General features: G+C 39.5%; 3 protein-coding genes and 1 long non-coding RNA gene across 9 annotated transcripts; 3 read left to right on the top strand and 1 right to left on the bottom strand.

The window, feature by feature from the left end:
- The first annotated feature begins 907 nt into the window (after positions 1-907).
- pnp4a (purine nucleoside phosphorylase 4a) lies at positions 908-7,299 on the top strand. The gene is made up of 7 exons (XM_046381118.1): positions 908-1,216; positions 3,564-3,727; positions 4,082-4,185; positions 5,639-5,814; positions 6,112-6,302; positions 6,578-6,657; positions 6,757-7,299. Exons 1-7 carry the CDS (start codon positions 1,194-1,196, stop codon positions 6,907-6,909), a joined length of 891 nt encoding a protein of 296 aa, XP_046237074.1. The 5' UTR covers positions 908-1,193; the 3' UTR covers positions 6,910-7,299.
- Positions 5,637-6,824, bottom strand: LOC124054787. Its single transcript, XR_006842480.1, has 3 exons — positions 6,508-6,824; positions 6,110-6,296; positions 5,637-5,791 (listed from the first exon to the last, which is right to left on the bottom strand). It is a non-coding gene; the product is annotated as an uncharacterized LOC124054787 (long non-coding RNA).
- Positions 7,300-7,484: 185 nt separating the features above from the next.
- On the top strand, positions 7,485-10,980 carry LOC124054758. 5 transcript variants are annotated; one of them, XM_046381137.1, is made up of 5 exons: positions 7,485-7,827; positions 8,203-8,366; positions 9,991-10,274; positions 10,516-10,572; positions 10,800-10,980. In XM_046381137.1, the coding sequence occupies exons 2-5, from the start codon at positions 8,254-8,256 to the stop codon at positions 10,952-10,954; spliced, it is 609 nt and encodes a 202-aa protein (XP_046237093.1). In that variant the 5' UTR covers positions 7,485-7,827; positions 8,203-8,253; the 3' UTR covers positions 10,955-10,980. The 5 variants fall into 5 exon arrangements, with proteins under 5 accessions (XP_046237093.1, XP_046237094.1, XP_046237088.1 ...); XM_046381138.1 differs by having other exon boundaries at positions 7,486-7,827; positions 9,991-10,244; positions 10,513-10,572; XM_046381132.1 differs by having other exon boundaries at positions 7,486-7,827; positions 10,513-10,572.
- Positions 10,981-14,798: 3,818 nt separating this feature from the next.
- Positions 14,799-22,536, top strand: rem1 (RAS (RAD and GEM)-like GTP-binding 1). 2 transcript variants are annotated; one of them, XM_046381105.1, is made up of 6 exons: positions 14,799-15,311; positions 16,449-16,554; positions 18,631-19,031; positions 20,579-20,661; positions 21,376-21,606; positions 21,720-22,536. In XM_046381105.1, exons 3-6 carry the CDS (start codon positions 18,665-18,667, stop codon positions 21,927-21,929), a joined length of 891 nt encoding a protein of 296 aa, XP_046237061.1. In that variant the 5' UTR covers positions 14,799-15,311; positions 16,449-16,554; positions 18,631-18,664; the 3' UTR covers positions 21,930-22,536. The 2 variants fall into 2 exon arrangements, with proteins under 2 accessions (XP_046237061.1, XP_046237052.1); XM_046381096.1 differs by having other exon boundaries at positions 14,804-15,311; positions 21,376-21,583; positions 21,720-22,530.
- Positions 22,537-23,014: the final 478 nt, after the last annotated feature.

Below are 23,014 nucleotides of genomic sequence, written 5' to 3'. Positions count from 1 at the left end.
AATCATATTGAGGTGGTAGCAAAAAGTGAAACTAAACAGTTGAGATTTTGTTTTACTTATCTTTTTAGTAATGTCATTCTCATGTTGTTAACTGCTTTCCTGCCTGTACAACATCCACTGCACGTCTGCCCGTCCTGGGTGAGGGATCCCTCCTCTGTTGCTCACCCAGAGGTTTCTTCCATTTTTTCCTGTTCAAGGTTTTTCTGGGAGTTTTTCCTTAGTCGATGTGAGGGTCGAAGGGCAGAGGATGTTGCTGATGTTATGTTAAGCCCTTTGAGACAAACTGCTTGTAAAAATGGGCTATACAAATAAAGTTGACTTGACTTGACTTGACTTGACAAAGATTGGCAAGACAAATTTAAATGAACTGATTGAGAAATGTTGTATGCTGCACTGTGGAAGAATAAAAGTGCACATAAATTATTTGATATTAAGCCTCATCTGAGGCTACACTTAAACTTTGAATAGGCAGTCTGGGATATAGATACTTGGCACATTTTACCATATGTATTATGTGTTCATCAGTTTCTTAGAACCAACTGACCCATGTTCAACTGCTGTTCATGTAGAATTTTTTTCCACTTCAGCCACGGTGCACTTGTAAGTTTAGTGCAAATATATATATCTGTCAGTGTTGTCTGAGTTGCTAGCTTAATGAGACAACTATACTATATGATACTATACTGAATCTGTCCAAAGTAAATATTGGTATAAACCATTCAAACAAGTAAAGTGTGTGTGTGTGCGTGTGTGTGTGTGTGTTCCTGCCTCGGGTCAGTTACAGTTAGTTGGCGCTGAAGAAAGATCATGTTACTGTCAGTGGGGGTGTAATACTAAACTATGCCACTCACAAAACATCAGGAATCCACACACATGCACATATTTTTACAACACTGTAGTCCCATTGGTTGCTGCTGATGAATGGATAAGTTGTTGACCAATCAGGAGCATGTGACCAGTAAATATGTAGGCTGATAGACATCAGCTGGCTGCACTCTGGCTTTCCCTCAAACACACACACTCTGGCTTTCCCTCAAACACACTCACACACACACATGCACACAAAATTTTATACACACTCAGCTAGTAACAAAGACGACTCGAGGAAACACACATAAATACGCTCACATCAGCCTGCTTTATATTCATCATCACCACCGTCGTCAGTCGTGTTTGTATGTCATCCGTCCATCATGCACAGCAAAGAGCAAATCAGGTAAGAAGACATCTTTATTACATCTCTACTGTGTGTCACTTTTATAACAAATGTATGTTTTATCCTTGTGCAGTTATTTCATTACTAACATTAACATGTTTCCCACAGTATACTTGTCACATGTTTTTACCAACCATTTGGGCTCGTGAACCCTTGTCGTTCCTCAGTTCCATTATGTTTTTATTATCTGTTATCTGTTTCATTATTTTCAGGACCAACCAAATTTGGTTGAACTTCTACGACTTTAAAAGCTAAAGATGTTGCAGATTAATGCTGTGTAATTTCTTTGTATTAATCGGGTACCAATAAAATATTTACTGGTCCTACTGGTGTTTATATGTTTTTATGAAACATTCTGAAATTAAAATTTTAAATTAATCTCTTAGATATTTAAAATACTGGATACCTAAAGGGTACAGTACTGGGCAACCTAAACCAAATGGGAAACCTTTAAAGCAATTCTGGTGTCATGTATTTCACAGTTCCAATAAAGCACCAAACTGTTGTGTACAGTAAGAAAAATCTAAAAGGATTTTGGGGAAAATACTGAAAACATGGATAGATGTTCTAAAGATAAGAACAAGATATTCTCCAATGCTCAGTTTTACCACTGTAGTTAGAGCAGGGAAGGAAGGAAAATAAAGAAAGAGGTTAAACTAATTTAACAATGAGGATGTCATTTATGGGAATATCATTTATTCATAAAACTATTCCTTTGTTCCCCACAGACACTGGTATCCCCTTCCCCTAGTCCCGTATTGCCTTTTTTTTTCTTAAATTTTGTGTTCATTGTTACTTAAAGGTCCAGTGTGTCGGATTTGTAGCAGGAATGGAATCTAATATTCGTTATTATGTTTTCATTAGTGTGTAACTGCCAGGAACTAAGAATTACGTTTTAGCATTTTTCACATTTTTAGTGGCTACTGTAGGGGAAGGTGAGATGCTCACTTGGTAGCAAACGCAACACTAGATGCCCCTAAATGTTTATTTCAACTTTGTTTCTGCAAATGTGTTGTCTGCAATTTTTTAGCACAATGGAAAGTTCTAAATACTACATTACCCATGAAGTTCAGGTGCTCTCCATTGGTGTGACTTAGAACATTTGCAGTTGTCAGTAAAACCATGGTGAGATAGATTCTATCAAACATTACCCAGAAATGAAAAGTGAACTGACTTAAGCTGTGGATTGTAAACAGCATCATATTCAGTGCGTGTGACAGAAACTTATACTCTCAGATTTTTTATATATTTAATTTTCATTGTTGAAAGTGACGATCAAACCCGGAGAGTTTCATGCTGATCCAGGCTGTATAAGTAAAAAAAATTGTATGAATTTTCTTTTACCTCTGGAGTCAGGAGCATCTGAAACAGCTCCTCCCACTTCATAAGGCTAAAGACTCTGAGCAGCTTCCAGGTGACTAATGCAGACTCCATAACATTACAGGCCCCCCAAAGGAACAGTCTGACACATTTTTAAACTGCAAGTTTACATTTTTACACTTCAGCAGCTTCATTACAGTGACATGTAAGTGTGGCTGCATCATGGAGTAAAGCAGGACAACAGCACGAGCAGTCAGGTGACAAGACAACGTACAGTTTAACCAGATTATCTCAGCCAAACTAAATGTTAAGGTCCCATTACACATATGCATAGCTTTACCTCCTGATTTCACTTAAACCTGCTTACCTTATAGAGTGTCAGGATATAAACAACAAAAAAATACATTTTACAGAAAGGGAGTTTCATATGAAAATACCCCGAAATGTTTTTGATACATATTCAACTTGTAACAACTAAATGAACAATAAACTCAGACATTCAGAATATGGAAAATGTAATGTCCTTGCCGATAATTCTATTTCACAGACATATTTTATAATTCCTCTTACCTCTGCTGCTACAAGTCTAATAATAAGATTAATATTTCACTATTTTGCTGAATATGACATCTGGGGACTTCAAGACAAGACAACTTTATTTGTACAGCCCATTTTTACAAGCAGTTTGTTTCAAAGGGCTTAACATAACATCAGCAACATCCTCTGCCCTTCGACCCTCACATCTACTAAGGAAAAACTCCCAGAAAAACCTTTGACAGGAAAATAATGGAAGAAACCTCAGGGTGACCACTTCACAGTGATTTAAACTGACTGATAAAACCACCTGAACTCACTATGTATAAATACATTTCATGTAAAGAAAACAGATCTGTTGACAGCCGGAATTAATCAGAACAAACCCAAGGATAGAGCAGAATGTGTTGGATCTGAACAAACAGAAATATATATGACCTTTTTTATTCACTCTATGTAACAATTTTCTGCTTTCTCTTCTTCCTGTCTGAAGTTACGATGAATACCAGAAGACAGCTGATTGGTTGATGTCACATACAAAGCACCGCCCCCAGGTGGCCATCATCTGTGGATCCGGACTGGGCATGCTTGCTGACACCCTCAAGTGTCAGGATTCCTTTTCTTATTCTGACATACCGGGCTTCCCACAGAGCACAGGTACTATACTCTTATATTGTAACCATCCTGAGCCTGCTAATGAACAAACACCCGTGCAGAGTTTTATCTTTTTGCTAATGAATGTAGAAGAAATTCTACCCTGTTTATGAGATCATTCAGGGGTGAGTAATATGAGATAACTAAACATATAGTTTAATCCACTCAGTGTCTGCCTAGTATTACAGACACAATCAAAAGGTGCAAGTGAACGTGAGCTCATAAAGTAAAAAAGAAATTTGTGGTTTACATGTGGATTTACATGTTTACAACTATAATTTCTCAATGGTAATTACCATGACTCTCACTCTCTGTCTCTTACCTTGACTGTGGTCCTGGCTATGTGTGTGTTTGCAGTGCAGGGTCATGCAGGTCGGTTGGTTTTTGGGGAGCTCAAGGGGAAGACGTGCGTGTGCATGCAGGGTCGCTTCCACATGTATGAAGGACACTCACTGTGCAAGGTATATACACACACACACACACACATTTGTATCATTACTCTTGAAGCTACAGTTACAACAGTTAGATATTTTGATAATTGTACTTCTAATCTGTGCTGATTATACTTACTTTCTAGTATTCCCCTTTGTGCCAAGAGTTATTTGTATGTGTGTGGTAAATATGAAGCCAGCCCCAGCAACTGGCCAACAATTGGAGACCAGCTAGCCTTGCTAATAACGATAACAAAATCAAAACACCTACACTAAAGGTTATTTATTAAAACACTGTGTCTCATTTGCTTAATCTGTACAAAAGACAAACAGTAAATATGACAATACGCTGTTTTACAGAGGTTATACAGAGGACCTGTTGCTAAGCAACCAATAAAGACTTCAGAAAGTTACTTGTCCTGTCCAAGAAATACTGATACATAACGTCCTGTAAAATGGTAAATTATTGTTTTAAAATTTTTCAACGGATTAAACACAAAACACAGCGTGTTAATTAACAAGCTTTAAAGTTATTGGTGTGAGCATTTTGTAACCACTGGACTGAACCAGACTAGCTGTTTTCCCATTTCCAGTCTTTATGCTAAGCTAAGTTGGCCGATCGCTGTCAGTGTCAGGCATCAGTGTTTTCCAGAGTTTGAAATTTTATTTATTTACGGTCCTATCACCAATGTTGTTTCTGTTAAACAGTATCACACTTTTTCAAATCATTGGAATGCACATGAACGCCTTATTTCACCCAGTTTACATGTTTAACTGAAAATAAATACACAGAGAACAATAAACCATCAACACAAAGGTATACATATGCGGAAACACTACACACACATATCGTGCACACTCATTATGCGTGAGCTGATTAAAGCACCTCAGTGTGTGTGTGTTTGTGCCTGCATGTGTGTGTCTGCATTTGTGAACCCAGCTCAGGTCATGCATGAGTTTAGTCACATGCAGCCTTTTACCAGGCTATTGAATGCTGCTATTGTTTTCAGCTATATCACTCACACACACACACACTCACACACACACGCACACACACAACACACACACACACACACACACACATTTACTTGTGTGTGTCATGCCAAGAATACCTGACTGTCTCCTAGTTGGCACTATAGAATTTCCTTTACTTTAAATTACTGAGCTAACACAATTTATTTTATTTCAGACACATCAAAGAGGAAGATTTTTCCAGTCTTAAAAAATCTAGGAGCAGCATTTGTACATGAGAGGAAGTTCTTTCTGGAAGGCTTTACTCAGGGCAAAAAGACCTAAGAACTTAACTATTCAACAGTCAGTCAAAAAAACGAACACTGCAAAGCATCATAGGACATCCTGTGACATGTGACCCATAACAGGAATCTTGCTTTGTTTGAAAGACAAATGATAGGCAACCTGTCTGTCTGTCTGTCTGTCTGTCTGTCTGTCTGTCTGTCTGTCTACCTGTGTGTCTGTTCATCAGACAACGTTTCCAGTCCGAGTCTTCAAGCTCTTAGGGGTGGAGACTCTGATCGTGACCAATGCTGCCGGGTCACTGGCCGATGGCCTCCAGCCTGGTGACATTATGATCATCAAAGACCATGTCAACTTCCCTGGATTGGTCGGCCTGAACCCCCTGAGCGGACCCAATGACGACAAGTAAGCAACATGTATACCTGGTTGTTTCACATCTATGATGCTTGTTTTCTTGTTTATTTGTTTTCATCGTTTGTTATTAAATTCATTGTTTTTTGCTGGTATTTTCCATGTGTATTTATTGTTGATTGTGCTGGGATGTTTCTTGCGTTAAATCAAATGTCATAAATACAAAGTTTTCAAGTTAGTTGTTTTGTTGTGTTGCTGTTAAAGGTTTCATTTAAGCTGTTGATCATGTTTATAGTTTTATTTATTTATTTCTTGTATTATTATTACTTTTTCATCGTTTGTTGCTTACAGGTTCGGGCCTCGTTTCCCAGCCATGTCAGGTTGCTATGACAAAGGACTGCGTTGCTTAGCCATGGAGATTGCCAAGCAGCTGGGCGTGGCTGGCCTCATGCAGGAGGGCGTGTATGCCATGGTGGGTGGACCCAACTTTGAAAGCATTGCTGAGGCCAGACTGTTGCATCGACTCGGGGTGGACGCTGTTGGTATGACACACACGCGCGCACACACACAGTCAAGTCTGGAGGGTCTAGCATTCACTACAGCCAAACTTCCCAATGATTGTATAGTGGATTTAAATTTTGTGAATTTATAACTCCCTGAATTATAATAATGTTAGCATATAATTCTGTGTTTTTCTCACCATTCATATCAAATATTTGTAAAAGCAGTATGAGTATCAGTACTCACTGTGACACAAGCAGTAATATTCACAGTATCCTCATTAGTATCAGCAGTACTGTTGTGACTGTCTCTGTAGGTATGAGTACCGCTCCTGAGGTCGTCGTGGCAACTCACTGTGGTCTGAGAGTCTTTGGTCTCTCTCTGATCACCAACAAGGTAGACGCATCTATTACTTTGACTGACTGTGACAGGTTATGACACACAGGGACTGGATTGATTGATTGCTTGATTGACTGACTGATTGATTGTTGACAGGTGGTGAAGAGCTACGACGACTTAGACAGTGTGAACCACGAAGGTGTCTTGGAGGTTGGCCGGCTGCGCTCTCACACTGTGCAGCAGCTGGTGACCGAGCTGATCAGCAGGATGGAAATTAATAACAACAACAACACCAATAATGCTGTCTGAACCCACACATACGCACACTGTGTACATATTTGATTGTTGTATTTACAACATTTGTTTAGAGCTTTTTCCTATTATCTATCATCATCCTTCATGTTATTTTTTACTTTTGCTGTAATAAAAACTTAATTTATATCAACAATGGGCCTAATATTTCTCTGCCAGGGTAAAGTGAATGTAAGTATTCATTTATGATATTTTGTTAATTCTACAATATTAATATATTAATATAAAGATGATCACTGTGTTTGATTGTGCTTTAATATATGAGACAAATGAGACTGAGATTTTTCTGTTATCCACTGTTACTGTTGAATTATAGGATTTTATTTTGTAAAAAAAAAATCACTGGCTTCCTGAACCCCGTTAATCTGATTAAAACCTTCTGACAAACCTGCTTCCAGTTTTCTGTTTGTACTGATTGACCAATCAGCAGCTTGGCATTGCAGTCCGTGAGTGTGTTCAGCTGCAGTTCCTCTAATGTCCACAGGGTGGTGCTGTGTTAAAACTGACAGTTTTGCTCTCCTGAGACCATGAATAAGATAAGAAAATAGAAAGAGGAAGCTAGCCACGCCAGTGGCTCTGTGAGGTTTTACTTAGACACAGCGATGCTTTGCTAACTTGCTCACATTGATGATGTCAACTGACTGATGTCTCTTAGCAATAAATACAAAGTACAGCTGAAGCCGATGGGAATGTCTTTAGTTTTGCATGTTTGATTGTTAACAAAAGTATTGAACATGTTTAATTTTGTGCAATTTATATCCAGCCTTTCTGCCATTCTGATTGGTTTAGGAAATGCAAACAGTACAGAATGTTTTCTTTCAGCTTTCAGAATGATAGAGGATTTAACCTTTCTGTTAATTTATGAACCACAAACTGCCTCTCACCACACTACAGGGTTCCCAGCAGGACCGGCAGGTAAGATAAACATACAAATGCTTAAGAAAAAGCTGTTGAAATGACTGTTAGCTGTGCTGTCACTGTCAGTCACAATGTGAGCGAACAACACAGTGATTCTGTGTAAGAAATACTGTAGCAGCTATTTTGGAGCATTTGATCGTATCACCAGACCACTCAGTTTTTAGTTGTATTTCAAAACTCCGTTTTTCCTGAGCGCTGTAAAGAGTTCTTATCTGTGGTAGCTTAGAGGCAGATGTTCAAACTTTGTCTTCTGAGCAAAACTGTGTCATCCAGAACAGCTACTAAAGGGACTTTAGTAATAGTAATAGTGATAATATCATTTCCAGTATCAAGAATAAATTCTAAACCTGTTATCTTTTTTCATGTGTACAGTATTGAGGAACAGAACCCATCACTAGACCCCGTTGTTTAGCTATCTCTGTGATGATGACCCAGGGGTTGATCTCTGAGCTATTCATTGTGTCCCTGGTGGCTCTGCTGCTGGTTCTGATGGTCCTACTGGTTCTATGCTGGGTCCTCAGACGCAACAGAAGCAGGTAAGAACTGAACATCTGCCTCATATATATAAAAACTGCACAAACCTCAGACCAGACCCCAGCTCTAGGCAGGTGGCAATCTGCCTTTCAGGTTGGACAGAGCCAGGCTTTCTTTGTGTGAGCTGGCTCAACCAAACCTAAATATAATAGTGAATATATAAAAGTGAATATATAAAAAAAATATTATAGCAAAAGTAACACTGTTGCTGCAAATGAGGCAAGAGAGGATTCCTGGAAGAAAAATGATGCTTCTGCTGTAAGTTATAAGTAAGTTAAATATATCTACTTTATATATTTATTTTACTTCTGAGTGCACTCTTAATGTCCTGTTTATTTCTAACTTAATAAAACATATTTAAGCTTTATACTCAAGAAGTGCATTCAGTCCGTATCCCATAGTGAGGGATGTGTGGAAATTATTTATGATTATTACCAATAGACTAATGCATTTTAAATCAATATTTTAACTGCAATACCAGAAATACAAAAAATATATCTGAAGAAATAAGAAACTAAGCCCAAAAACATAAGCCTACTGCCTTCATAATTTTTTTGAGGATGGATGAGATTAATATTACTTGAAGCAGATGATATTTTCTGTACTGCCAAATGAATGCAGGCAGCCACAACATGATGCATACAGTTTGCATTGCTGTGCTGTAATGTCTTCTGTCAGCGATATTACTGCCAGAATGCAGAAAGTTTGGATGTATAAGGTCATGAGGCAGTTGCCACTGTTGTGAATGCACACAGCTCTGTTTGGCTGTTATGAGTGGTTGTGAGGCAGATCGCCATATCGTAAAGTTATTTACACGTCCAAAGATGGTTCAGTCACATCCTCTTTTACACTTACATATTATATTCCTATCTCATTGCTGTAAGCCTGCAGTAGTTGTAAGAGCCAAAAGTCTTTATCCAGGCTAACCATCATTGCACATGGGAGAAGTTTGCCCTCAGAGTTTTCCACCAGAAATTCATGTAATGCAGTATAAAAAGCAACAAAGGCCAGTGAGCGGAGGGTTGTGGCTGTGGATGACTGGGTCACACACAGGACTTTTACTCAGGAGACCAGTGTTCACATCCCGTGTGAAAGCAAAGATCACTGTCGACATATTATTTTTAGAATTAGTTAACTTATTATTTTCAATTTTTATAATGTATAACACTGAATGTACATAGGCTTAAGCGGAATAGATGAATAGGCTCCTACATAGTAACAACACATTATGTGTTGCTCGAATGCCCTGAAAGGAGCTAATGGCCAGGTAACATCACTACTACTTTCAGTTTGGAACTATTTTTGAAGCATAACTGCACATCTTAATGGGACGTTAGCCATGGCAACCACAGAAACCACAGCAAGGGAAGTGATCCTAGGGCTGATTTAAGTATCTGACTTGCCCATATTGCATACCTCTTCACCTGCAGAAAACAGAGATCACTGTGGATAAATGGTTTGTGAGCATCACAGTCTGATTATCTGGTGTGGGACAATCAACAATATTTTTGATTCAAGTTACAGAGTTAACTTATCCAGTGTAACCACATTTTCAAAAATGTCCTGAAACAACATCAAAGCTTTGTCAACTCTTGTCTCTGTGGGCTTGTCTTATGTATTTCTCAGAAACCTCACAGAGCTGAAGATCTCAGCAGGACAATCCACTGGTATCCTGACCATTAGAACTGAACCAGACCATGCTGACCAGCTTCTGGACCGCCTGTTGGACCGAGTATTTATCCAGGAGGCACACAGACCAGGATCTGGAGACAAATTTGAAAGAGAACCCAGAGCAGAACCTGGACAAGAACTTGGAGGAGAATGTGGATCATGTTCTGGACCAGACCCGGAGGATTCATCAGCAGCTTCTTCCAGCAGAGGTGTTACTGAATATTCAGCTGGAGTAACAGGTGAAGCTGAATCACAACAATTAATGCTGTCAAATTTAGCTTAAAGCACTGAAAGATGAAGTCACAGACTTAAACTAAATTCATACTGTCCATTCAACTAACACAAGTCTGATCTGTCTAAGTGAAAACACTGACATGTCAGTTACACTGAAAGAGCTGAAAGGAGATGAAGTGTCAGTTGAAAGGGAAATACTAAATTTGGTCTAGGGATCAGATCAGATTTGTTTCTGTCCTGCAGCAGGAAACCCTTCCTATTACAAACTGTGGAAAGCAACCATTGTTGCAAGTCCCCCTGCAGGTGAGAAACAACACACGTATGCATCAAAACTTTATATTCTTACTTTAGTTCAGAAAGTAAATTCATACAAAATAATAAACAGTGACCCCTAATATTAGGTGATTTATTTAATTTAAAATGACATCTTTAATACTGTATTGCACAATTTTCTTTGTTATTATTATCATTTCTGTCATTTTTAATTTATTTTAGTATAATTAACATCACATTGATGTTCCCCACTCCAGCGACTCCTCCTGCTTCTCCTTCTCCCGCCAATCAGGATCACATGGACAACCCTATCCCTCAGCTTTCAGGTGCAGCCAAGCATGTCTCTTTCTCCTCTCTGGATTCGTTCTATTACTACTGGGATGAGGAGCAACATGATCAGTCTCAACTTTAGAGGGAAATAAAGGAACCACCTAGTAATTCCTGACTTTTAATTTAATATGAATGACATTTAAATACACATTGACTGTATTCATATTATATTGCTGCATAGAAAGTTATAAATCTGCCACAAACCCTTTTTTAGTTTAGTTAGGGGAATCTTTCATAATTGATTTATAGTTGTATGTTGTGATTGTGTTAATCCCAACTTAGTTTTATATTATTCTCAGATCATACATTCACTGTCACAATTGGTCATTTCACTCTCCATGTTTGAGATATTTTTAAATGTATTTAACCTTTTATTTATTCATAAAATGTTTAGCTAAGAGCAATACTTTTATTTGCGGTAAAGACCTGATTTGACATTCACATTCAGCCCTGGAAGCTGCTCTGAATGACCACAGTCCAATCTGCTGGCCACTGAGCAGCTCCACTGGAGGGGTTGTAGTTAAGGTCCTTGCTCAAGGGTACCTCAGTAATGGTAAAGAGGGAAGGTAAAGAGCTGTTTTTTCGCTATCCCCACCCAGATTTATCCTGCCATTCCAGGGAACTGACAGACAAGCTCTGGTCCACATAGCTGAAGAGTTTAATTTATAGCCAAAAAATAATCAGCAACTGGCCATAGTTTAAAATACTTTCTTCTTTTCAAGTTTAACAGTCATGCAAGCTAATATCTTAAGTCTAAGATAGCAAAAGATGTATGTTCAAATGAAAACTGGTTCATAGAAATGATTCAACTGAACTGATTAAACTGGATTCACAGCAGCACATTGTTGCATTTCCTACAGTATCCATGTGGAGGCAGCAAAACTCAATGTAACACATTATACAACTACTACTATCACAGCTAATACAGTAACAATGCAGAAAATCTACTAGAACCCCATATTTGTACTAGAAAGAAAAAAGAAGACTAAGTAGATTACACATGGATACTGTAGGAAATGCAACAATGCGCTGCTGTGAATTTGTACTAGAAAGAAAAGAGAAGACTAAGTAGATTACACGGATTCTGGACTTTTGATTCACCTATCATTATATTATATTATATTATATTATATTATATTATATTATATTATATTATATTATATTATATTATATTATATTATATTATATTATATTATATTATATTATATTATATTATATTATATTATATTATATTATATTATATTATATTATACTCATGTCCCATAAGTCTGCTTACATAATAAACACATAGCAACCATTAATGTAGAGAAAAATGTGTTTCATACCATCGTCAGTAGTTTTTGTGCTTTGCTGTAACATAAAGAGTTAAAGATGTTGTAATAATTTTTCATGTCTGTTGCCACTTATTTTACACGCATATCACAGTTTTTTTGTTGCTGTTTTAAGGATGTGATAATTCTCTAAAAGACAAGAAATCCTTCAGAGATGACAATGATAAGGTTGTTTTGTCTCCTGCTGGGAACTATGACATTCAGAGATGTTAAAACAACAATATAAAAGTACCGAACAGATGATATGAAATGTAAGACTACCAAAGTATAAAGAAAAAATACATAAATATCAAATGTGCAGTTGACTGTATCACCTTTAACAGAGGCAGCCATTAAATGAAAACAAGGGAATGCCAATAGATACTAATAAACATACTGTATTAGGATTTATAGCAAGGTCACAAGTATGGTGATGAGAATAGATCTTGTATGAGATCATGTAAATTATTGTAGGCTTACTAGGTCTTTATTTATGTACATTGTAGGGGACTTATTCTTATGGTGGAATAACAAAGATAAAATTGTATATTCCGATTAATACATTTCTGAAGCAGCTAAAAATGAACAAAGAAACATGTTATCTGAGCTCAGCTGATCCTCACTTTCAGGTAATATCAGTTCGTCTGTAGAGGGAGTGCTGGAGCCGCTGCTAGAGGGGTTGATGATCAGTGATTGGTTCCTGTGCTGGTAACAGAGATGCTCACTGGACTGGATGAGCTTGTCATTTGGAAGGAAACTCCTCCTCTTAAATTTTCAACTTTTAAACTGTGGGGGTGGATAAAATGTAAACATCTGTGATTTCAGTGAGAGCACTCACTCTGACAAAGAGGAAGTGATGTGTGCTTTTCTTTAATCTAATTTTCCATGCCAGCTCAAGCAGTGGAAATCCTTTTGTGTTAGAAGAATGAAAAGGTAAGAATGATTTTTTTTTTAAAAAAAAAAGAAAAGCAAATACTTTACCATAGTTAATCCAAATTATGAGATACTAAATTAAAATGTTAAATAGTTTGTAATGTATGCATACATTTTGAGGTACTACACTAAGGCTTCCATAGGAAACAGATCTATATCTAAACAAGTACTACAGCAATGTATTATCTCACCTCCATAAAGTTAGAGGATTCACCTAAATAAAAGAAGGGTCAAAATCTGTGAAGCAGCAATATTCAAGCTCCAAATCACCCTACACTGGCAATTATAAAAGTTTGGACCCTACCATCTCCAGTCTCTTTTATACCTCTAACATTGCCTTACAGATGTTCAGCACTTTGTTTATAAATGTGCTTAATAACAGAACTTGAATTAAACTGGGCCTTCTCCATCTACACTTGTAGTTAGTTAGTTAGTTAGTTAGTTAGTTATTACTACCTACTTAATTGGTAAAATAGCTGATGATTTATCTGCTAGCTGGTAAACTGGTATTTTTCTTATATAATACTTCATGAGCTTGCCAGTTAGCATACTCCTCAAGAACCGCAACGCTGCCTTCAGGTCAGGCGACAAAGGCCTGCGAGAACCAACCTGAAACAACAACAGATTCACTTTCTTCCTTGCCCCCGTCTGGTACCAACACCCACTCACTCAAACTGCAGGAACAGTGTGAGATGTGTGCTTAGGTCAGTAAATCCAAAGAAGGCAGCTTGACCTGATGGAGTGTCAAGCAAAGTACTCAAGGCATGTGCTGAACAGCTTGCTGGGGTCTTTACAAAGATCTGTAACATCTCCCTGTCATTAGCCACCGTACCACCCTACCTTAAATCAACCACTATAATCCCTGTTCCCAAAAAGTGTTTGAAAAACTAGTCCTGCACCACATTAAATCTAGCCTCTCTCAATTTTATCAGATTGCTTCCAGAGCTAATAGATTCCACTGAAGATACCATCACCCTCACAACCCATATAGCACTAAGCCCCATACAACACCAAGAGAGCTATGTGAGGATGCTCTTCATTGACTACAGCTCAGCATACTGTCATACAGCATACAGCATACAGCAGTCGTGGATCAGCGGTTAGGGTGTCGGACCCGTAACCGGTGGATCGCTGGTTCGATTCCCCGTCCCGGTGTCCATGGCTGAAGTACCCTTGAGCAAGGTACCTAACCCCCACTGCTGCTCCCCGGGCGCTGCACGCGGTCGCCCACTGCCCCGGGTTTGCTGTGTGTGTGTGCACGTCACTTGGGTGGGTTAAATGCAGAGAACAAATTTCGTTGGAGTGAGTTCCCTCCAATGACAAAATATGTCACTTTAATCTTTAATCTTTAATCTTTAAATACTGTCATCCAAGAAATCTTAATTAGCAACCTACAAGACTTAGCCCTCTCCATCCCCATCTGTCCATGGATCAAGGACTTTCTCACAACCTGCCCTCAGAGAGTTAAAACGGGCCTTTACATCTCCTCCTCTATTACGCTAAGTGTAGGCACACCCCAAGGTTGTGTGCCGAGTCCATCTTTGAACTTGTTACACACCTATGACTGCGCACCTGTTCACTCTTCCAACACCTTGTCAAGCTCATTAATGGGAAAGATGAGTCAGCATATAACGATGACCCTGCATTTGATTTATACTGGTAAGTTGTAACTCCAGACTCAGAGTGACATCACATCCGTACGAATTTGATGAATTATATTTGCAACAACACAAGACAGCTCTTATTTGAGCAAGACAAGGACTTATTCGACTTCAGGAAGAAATGTGTCACAGACTTGGCCCATCTCTGATTAAAAAGATTAATGCGTGGAAAGGGTGCAAACCTTAAAGTTCTTGGAGGTCCTAATATCCAAGGACCTCTGCTGGGAAGCCAACACCACAGCAACTGTCAAGAGGGCTGAGAGTGTTCAGGAGGCACAGAGAAAGTTGATGGCGGCATTTTACCAGGCAACCATAGAAAGCCTGCTAACTTACTGCATGATGGTAAGGTATACAGGCTGCTCTACCACAGATATGAAGGCATTCCAGAGAGTAATGAAGACTGCTGAGAAAATCATAGGCTGCCCACTGCCCTCTCTGGAGAACACTGCCACATCACGCTACCACAGCAGAGCCAGTAACATCATCAAAGACACTACCCACCCAGGTCATCATCTCTTCGAACCATTGCCTTTTGGTAAGTGTTACAGGTCGGCCAAGACCCGTGTTTTTATTTTGTGCTTATTTATAACTCTGTTGTATGTATCTATGTCGCTATCTATCTATCTGCTAGTATCTTTATTATATAGTCTTTAATCGGTCTGCTAGCTTTTAAACAGATTGCTATATCTTTTTTTTTTTACACAGGGTGGTGAAAGCATGTCCCACCTTACTCTGTCTCTGATTGGCTTAGCTTGACATATCTAATTGGCTTAGTCTGTTATTACCCTAACCCTGAACAAATCTCACTCCTCATGCATAAACCAGTCGACCAACAGAGGCAATGAGTACCAGTCAGTCAGAGGCACAGAGGTGTGGGTGATTACTTTGCCATCCTAAGGCCAGACTTTGGCAAAGTGGTCCTAAGGACAGACTTTGGCAAAGTGGTCCTGGTCGGCTAGCAAATGAATGAACTAGTGTCTGTGTTGGCTATTCCTCCCTCAGCTAGCTAGTTGGTGAACGAGTATCTTTACCAATTGACAGATTAGATTTTCATTAGCCTAGTAGTTAGCAAACTCTTCCATGTCATATAGATGGATAGTAAACTGGTTGCCTATCTTTGTCAGTCCTTCCTCAGCAATATAGATGGTAAACTAGTCCTTGTCAGCTAGTTATAAACTGGTCCACTAGCTAGTCAATAAACTGTCATTTATCAATTAATCATTCAATAGCATACTCTGGTCAGTAAACTACAGCTGGTCTAGTAACTAGTAACTGGTCCTTCGTGGGATAGGTCCTCAGTAAACAGGTGGCTTTGCTGGGTACTCCTTTGCAGGCTAGAAACTGGCTATCATGTGGTGTTTTATGTAAAAGTAGTCTACCGCGACTGAACGGTTTCATGAAACCAAACTGTGTTATTTGGGTCGAACAGGAAGTGACCAAAATGTTTCCTAAACCAGCTCACAGTCCAGACACACTCTCTCTCTCTCTCTTTCTAGCTCTCTCTCTCGCTCTCTCCCTCCTCAGTTATCTGTTTCTCCTCTCCTGTCACTCTGACACACACGCGCACACACAGAAAGAGAGAGAGAGAGAGAGAAAGAGAGAGAGAGGGAGGTAGATAACTCTGTGATTCCACTGCTGAATTTTTAACGCTGTTGTGGAACTTTTTTTCCAGGCGGGTTACTGTGGCACTGGGGTACTGTTACACAGACAGAGACAGAGACACGGGGTTCAGTTCAGTTTTGTTGTTTACTGAGGCAAGACAGTTCATGGGGTGTACGGTAAGTTACTCTATTTATTGCATGTTGTTTTGTGCACATGTTTTTATTTCTTTGAGGTTTCCACCATTTTCTTACAAAAGAAAGTTTTAGTTTTTACACATTAACTCTTATCTCTCCCAAAACAAATTCACATTCTGTCCAGCACATGTGATTTTCAGATACTTTACACATGAAAACGTGAATTTTATATGAATTCATGAATATGAGAATCATAAATGAAACATATTTCATACTTGCTAAATTTACAAATACTCTACAATACTCTTTCTTTGACTGTTTGTTGGTTGTAGTTCTGTGGATGAATTAGCAGATATGTGAATTAAAATTACTGCTGATGAAAAGTATTTCTGAGGGATTTTGAAAGAATTTAAAGCTGTGACTATTCACCCAAAATAAGTTAAAGCTAGCTCTGACCTATTAAAATATTTATTATACTTATTATTAGATTTTGATCCTTCTCTTAATGTGCTAATTATTTATTGTAAGTTTGCTCTTATGCATGTTACCAGGATTTAAACTGGGACTCCAGTCTTATCAGTTGTTAACTTTTTTTGAGCTGGTAAATTGTAATTACATTTCACTGATTCTGATCCGAGCAGAAATTTTTCATTGTAACAGTCCTACAACAAAGTGTTTTCAATGTGTGATAATGTGTGAACTAGCACAAAGTCACACTGTATGCTCGCTTTGTCAAAGTAACATTGAATTTACAACACAATACTAAGAAAGCCCAGTGTCATCGTAAATGTAAGGTGATGTAGTCTGTCGTAGGAAATGTGCTCCAATGTGAATATGAAAATTAAATTCCTCTGGTTCAGTTATCAGCCCGCTCCATTTTTCTTTTTTCAGACAAATCTTAATCAGGGTTTAAATCTTTTATGGTGTGATAGCATAATGCCCAAGCTATGTTCAAACTATGAGCTATGAACTATTTGAACTTAAACATAGTGCCACATAGTGCGGTGCCATAACACACTGCTTCGCTATATGGACAAAACTATTAGGACACCATTACACCAACATTAACTTTAATTACATCACATTTGAAATAAACAATTTTCCATCTATAAGAGCTTTCACTCTAGGAAGGCTTTCCACAAGATTTTAAAGTGTTTCTGTGGAAATTTTTGCCCATTCATGCAGTAGAGCATTTGTGAGATCAGACACTGATGTTGGACTAAAAAGCCTGGCTCACAATTTCCATTCCAGTTCATCCCAAAGATGTTTGATGGGGTTGAGGTTAGGCCTCTGTGTGGTAGGGCCAGTCACGTTCCTCCACACCAAACTCATCCAACCATGTCTTTATGGACTTTGCTTTGTGCACTGGGGAACAGTCATGCTGGAATAGAAAAGAACCTTCCCCAAAGTGTTGCTGCAAAGTTTGAAGCATAGTGTAGTCCAGAAGATTTCCCTTCACTGGAAGTACGGGACCAAGCCCAACCCCTGAAAAACAGCCCCACTCCGCACTTGAATTCAAGAGTGAATTGTGAGAGTGAATGAAGAGTTGTGTCCTAATACTTTAGTCTATATACTGTATCTTTCTCATTTAGCACTTCATCTGCCAGTTAGCCTTAAAAAAAAACAGTAAACTTTCAGACAAAATCCAGCATTTCTGGATTAAAGTTGTCTCGTACGCCACACACCAAAAAGTCATTCACTCTGCTCAAGATCAAATAATATAAAATAAAAACAAATGAATTAGGTAGTATAACGCACATAGTTTGTGTTTGGTAGTGCGTCAATACCAGAATCCCACTGGACACATGTTGTGAATGTCAGCATCTCAGTGTTTTCTGACTGGTCAACTAGTTTAAGCTTAAAAGTCCGTTTTCTGTTATGAACATCCCTAAGAGTAACCACACCTAGCAGTAATGTCAGATTGTACTGGCATGCACTGGAGTATACTTCTACATCACTGTTACAAGGTAAGAAGTTAAACTAATGGAGCAGAAGTCATCTTGTGGGTCAGGTTGGTAGTTGCTGGCTTCTTGCCTGAATGTCAATCAAAAGACCTTTCAAGACCGTAAAGAACCAGACTTTATTCTGAAACCTGAATCCTTCTTTGTTGTCCTTCAGGCCCTCCCTGTCCTGATGCCAGTACCATAGAAACATGACCCTCAACACCCAGAGAGAAAAGGTGCCCCTGCAACGGCGAGGCAGCACGCCAATTCCTCCTGCTTACAACTACCAGCACCCATCCTGGAATAAAGACCCTCAGCTTCCTGGCAGCTCCAACCTTGACCCAAAGCAGCCTTGCACCCAACGCAACCACCCTCCTTTGGTACAGTCTGCATCCTACCATCCTGGAGACAAGTCACTCCACTACCGTGCCCAGTGGAGTTCAGATTCGGAGGACGACTCACAAAGTGACTCGGAATGTGTTTACAGAGTGGTGTTGCTAGGTGACCATGGTGTCGGAAAGACCAGTCTTGCAGGAATCTTTGCAGGGATTACAGAGAAAGATGAACAACCTGGAGGTGGGATGTTACTTTTGGCTGTCTGATTGAGTAACTAGTTCAGATGTTCTCACTAAACAAATATGTTAGCCAGTACCTCAGTTTATTAGCTAATACAAAGAGCAACAACTGAGCTTGTTTTCACTGGTTTTTTGTTTCCTGTCAACAGCTTCATATATGTCCCTTTTAATTGGCAGGTGATCAACCTGCCAATTAGATGTTTATTTGTTGTCTTGCAAAGAGTTTGGTTTCTTCACTCTCGTGTCTATACAGTAAATGTGATGCTACTGCTAGCAGTGCGTTAACATGCCTAAGCACAGTGGTTTCCAAAGTGGGGGGTGTGCCCCCTAGTGGGATCTTGAAGCTATTGGGGGGGTGGTCAGCAAGGCAAATGAATCAGGCAGGTTTGAGCACTGCTAACATAACCTGCACAAGTTTGTGAGAGCTAAACATACCGCAGAGGATGAGTCACTCACTCAAAGCGCAACTTTCAAAGCAAAGACAAGAAAATGTGATGTAGCTCTCAGCTTTATCAGAACAAAGGTGGGAAACAAAGAGAAACCAAAGTGTGTTGCGCATCTGAAAATACTAGCTTCTCACAGTGTGAGACCCCACCTGGTGACAACACATGCGGAGCACAAAGGCAAGCCAGTTGATTTCTTCAGAAAAACTCATGAACTGTGGTGCACAATAGAGTTGCTTTGCCAAAGCTGCATCTGCACCTTTAAACACTCAACTCGCCTCATATTAAGTTGCCTGTGGAGTTGCTCAGTGTAAAAAGCTGCACTCCGTAGCCAAGGATAGACTTTTCTCTGATATTTTTTCAACTATGATTGATGAGCCAGTAAGCTAAAGGCTATATTGTCATCTAACTCTCGACAAGAGGGCAAATAAGCATATTTCCCAATATGTCTAACTGTTTTACCATATTTTGTTGTTGTGTTCATACTGTAAATTAGAACTGACTTTGTTTTGACATCACAACCTTGACTGACCCCACATCATTGATCACCTCCTATGTCACGTGTTGTTTGGCCTAAGGCCATGATTGACAACCTGTATTGATCCATGATGGTCTGACATGGTTGGGGGGGGCGAGCCTGTTAGTTTTCCAGTTGACTGAGCTCCCTGTCTGGTTGCTTTCTGTGCTCTCCTGAATCCTGATGCTGTTGTCACTGTTGTTTACCAGGTTCTTGTTTATCTCTCTATGATGATCATATAAGGAATTTGTTGTTGGTCCTCTGTTATTTATTGTTTTTAGACTTACTTGGAAAAGATGTGGGACAGTTGGCCCGCTGCTTTAGACCGAAGTATCTCACTAACTATTGGGTAGATTGCTGTGAAATACCATGAAATGTGTAAACTCACAACTCACAATGAGTGTGTGTTTTGCTCTAATTAGTTACTGATAGCCTTCCATGATGGTACACTGGATGATGAAAATTGTGAATATTATAAATACTAAACATCAGCGTGTTAGCATTTTGACATTAGCAATTAGCAAAGCACTGCTGTGCCTAAGTACATAAGTATGCTTAAGTACCGTTTGTATTTATTATTTGTTGCAGAGGACACATATGAGAGGACATTGACAGTAGATGGAGAGGAAACCACACTCATCGTCATGGATACCTGGGAGAACGAAAAACTGGTACAGTGCATGTGTGTGCTAATGATGTAAAGTTGTGGAGCACTGGATGTTAGTTCTGAAGCTGAGGATTATGGGTACATGGCATCCTGGAAATGTGATGCGGCTGATTTAACTCAATAAAATGGGGGGATCGTGGATCAGCAGTTAGGGTATCGGACCCGTAACCGGTGGGTCGCTGGTTCGATTCCCCGTCCCGGTGTCCATGGCTGAGGTACCCTTGAGCAAGGTACTTAACCCCCACTGCTCCCCGGGCGCTGCACGCGGTTGCCCACTGCCCCGGGTTTGTTGTGTGTGTGTGCACGTCAATGCAGAGCACGAATTTCGTTGGAGTGAGTTCCCTCCAATGACAAAATATGTCACTAAAAAAAAAAAGAAATATGTCACTAAAATGACAATATAAAAAGGCAAATAATTAGTTGCAATAACAAAAATATTAACACTTGCCCTCTACTGGTTCACCACAGAGAGGCTTTTATTGTGGAAGAGCAGCAGTTCATATTATGAGTATCTAAACTGTCATGTAGTTCACTGAAGCTCTGACAACACAACAACTGAATGGAGATTACAGCAATAAGGCTGCTGTGTGTGAGATGAAAACACAAACACAGTATGAGAATCAAAGTTCCATATTCTAGATTTAAAATTCATAGATTTAAAAAAACATAAAATCCTTCTGTCCCTCCTCCTTCATGTCCACGTCTCTCTACCCATCAGGAGAGGGATGATGCCTCTTCTCAGGACGACTGTCTGAAGATTGGGAGTGCTTATGTCATTGTTTATTCCGTCACTGACCGCTCCAGCTTTGACTCGGCCTCTGAGCTCCGTATCACACTTCGACGTGCCCGCCAGGCTGAAAACCTTCCCATCATCCTTGTGGGAAACAAGAGCGACTTGGTTCGGTCCAGAGAAGTTGCTGTGGAAGGTGGGGGTCGAAGCTCACAGAGGGTGCATATATAAAAATATCAATATATATGAAATTGATCATGGGTAACAATTGACTAAGAATATCTCTCTTTGATAATAATAATTTTCTTTGGGTGTTTGTCTATGTTACCCAGAGGGCCGAGCGTGTGCAGTGGTTTTTGACTGTAAGTTCATTGAGACATCAGCATCTCTACAGCACAATGTGGCCGAGCTGTTCGAGGGCGTTGTCCGACAGATTCGTCTCCGTCGAGGCGGCAGTGAAGCTGTCGAGTGCCGACGCTCCATTTACAAGCGCAAAGAGAGCCTTACCCAGAAGGCTCGGCGCTTCCTGGACCGACTGGTAGCACGCAACAACCAGCGCATGGCAGTCAAGGTGCGGTCTAAGAGCTGCCATGACCTGGCCGTCCTCTGAAGTCATATGTCCACCAAGGGTGTTGGATTGGACTTTCTTTGTTGACGTTTTCCCTGATTGTGATATCTTGGACAGTGGTGTCTGCGTTAATTTCAGGCTCAGCAAGTTGACAGCAAAAATGATTAATAACGAATGATTAATGATGAGCACCCAATGGAGTTAGCAGACCCGTATATTGCTGCGAACACTGTGATCAACTCATTTTCCTCTTTGACCATTTGGTCTCAAAACTTTCCTCCAGATGTCCCAAATATGAAAAAAAAACAGACTGACTGTAAAAGGATCATCACTGTAGGGTTAAAGGTCAAATGAGTGTTCATTTGTGTGTGTGTGTGTGTGAGAGAGAGAGAGAGAGAGAGAGAGAACAGATGACTGTTTAGGATATCCAGTAGTTTCCACTGTGTCCACTGTACTGTTCTCCTGAGGTTTCTAACATTTTCAGTTCAACACTGTGCAGAATGAAGTCTTAAAGTAACAGTCCTCTTAAAATTGTGTTTTACTGCCTTCAAATACAGGTGATGATAGATTGCGTTTCAATTATTTCTTTTACTTTCCTTCACTTTTTATTTAATTAATTGTTTATTTTTTTGAACTAACCACTCAGGCTTGTCTTTTTTGTAGCCTGCTCCCGGGGAAAGGATTAAACTGTGTACTTATCTGCTCCACCTAATGTCCACCAAACATCTAGTAGTATCCTAACCTAGCTTTACTTCCAAAGTTAACAGTTAGCATGTTTTTTAACTATCTCCATTATATTGTCAGGTTACAGGTTATATTACGGAAAATTCAGTTCAAGCCTGTTTAACGTCCACTGCATGGCAGCCAGGCCTGGATGATACTTCATCAGGATTAAAGCTGTTGATGCTGTGTGTTAACCAGACAGAAGGAACTCATCAAACCTCTGTGTTCCACTTCACATAAATACACGTTCAGGTTGCCAAATCAATCCCCGGGCCTCCTAGATGTTTACTATTGCCATGGTGCCACGGTTTACTGAGTTGCACGCTGACACCTCTG

This window comes from Scatophagus argus, chromosome 3, assembly GCF_020382885.2.
Source record: "Scatophagus argus isolate fScaArg1 chromosome 3, fScaArg1.pri, whole genome shotgun sequence".
In the NCBI taxonomy this organism is placed as follows: domain Eukaryota; kingdom Metazoa; phylum Chordata; class Actinopteri; family Scatophagidae; genus Scatophagus; species Scatophagus argus.
The sequence above is the reverse complement of the archived record's forward strand: the minus strand, read 5'-3'. Positions and strand labels throughout refer to the sequence as shown.

What these genes read in the sequence shown, in the direction of transcription:
- LOC124054758 (XM_046381132.1), top strand. Translation starts at nt 8,254, where the DNA reads ATGATGACCCAGGGGTTGATCTCTGAGCTATTCATTGTGTCCCTGGTG. An exon ending in CTCAGACGCAACAGAAGCAG is followed by an intron (nt 8,367 to 9,990) that starts GTAAGAACTGAA and finishes TGTATTTCTCAG; the next exon opens with AAACCTCACAGAGCTGAAGA. An exon ending in TGTTGCAAGTCCCCCTGCAG is followed by an intron (nt 10,573 to 10,799) that starts GTGAGAAACAAC and finishes TCCCCACTCCAG; the next exon opens with CGACTCCTCCTGCTTCTCCT.
- pnp4a (XM_046381118.1), top strand. Translation starts at nt 1,194, where the DNA reads ATGCACAGCAAAGAGCAAATCAG. An exon ending in AGCGGACCCAATGACGACAA is followed by an intron (nt 5,815 to 6,111) that starts GTAAGCAACATG and finishes TGTTGCTTACAG; the next exon opens with GTTCGGGCCTCGTTTCCCAG. An exon ending in TCTCTCTGATCACCAACAAG is followed by an intron (nt 6,658 to 6,756) that starts GTAGACGCATCT and finishes GATTGTTGACAG; the next exon opens with GTGGTGAAGAGCTACGACGA.
- rem1 (XM_046381096.1), top strand. Translation starts at nt 18,665, where the DNA reads ATGACCCTCAACACCCAGAGAGAAAAGGTGCCCCTGCAACGGCGAGGC. An exon ending in GAAAGATGAACAACCTGGAG is followed by an intron (nt 19,032 to 20,578) that starts GTGGGATGTTAC and finishes TATTTGTTGCAG; the next exon opens with AGGACACATATGAGAGGACA. An exon ending in CCTGGGAGAACGAAAAACTG is followed by an intron (nt 20,662 to 21,375) that starts GTACAGTGCATG and finishes TCTACCCATCAG; the next exon opens with GAGAGGGATGATGCCTCTTC.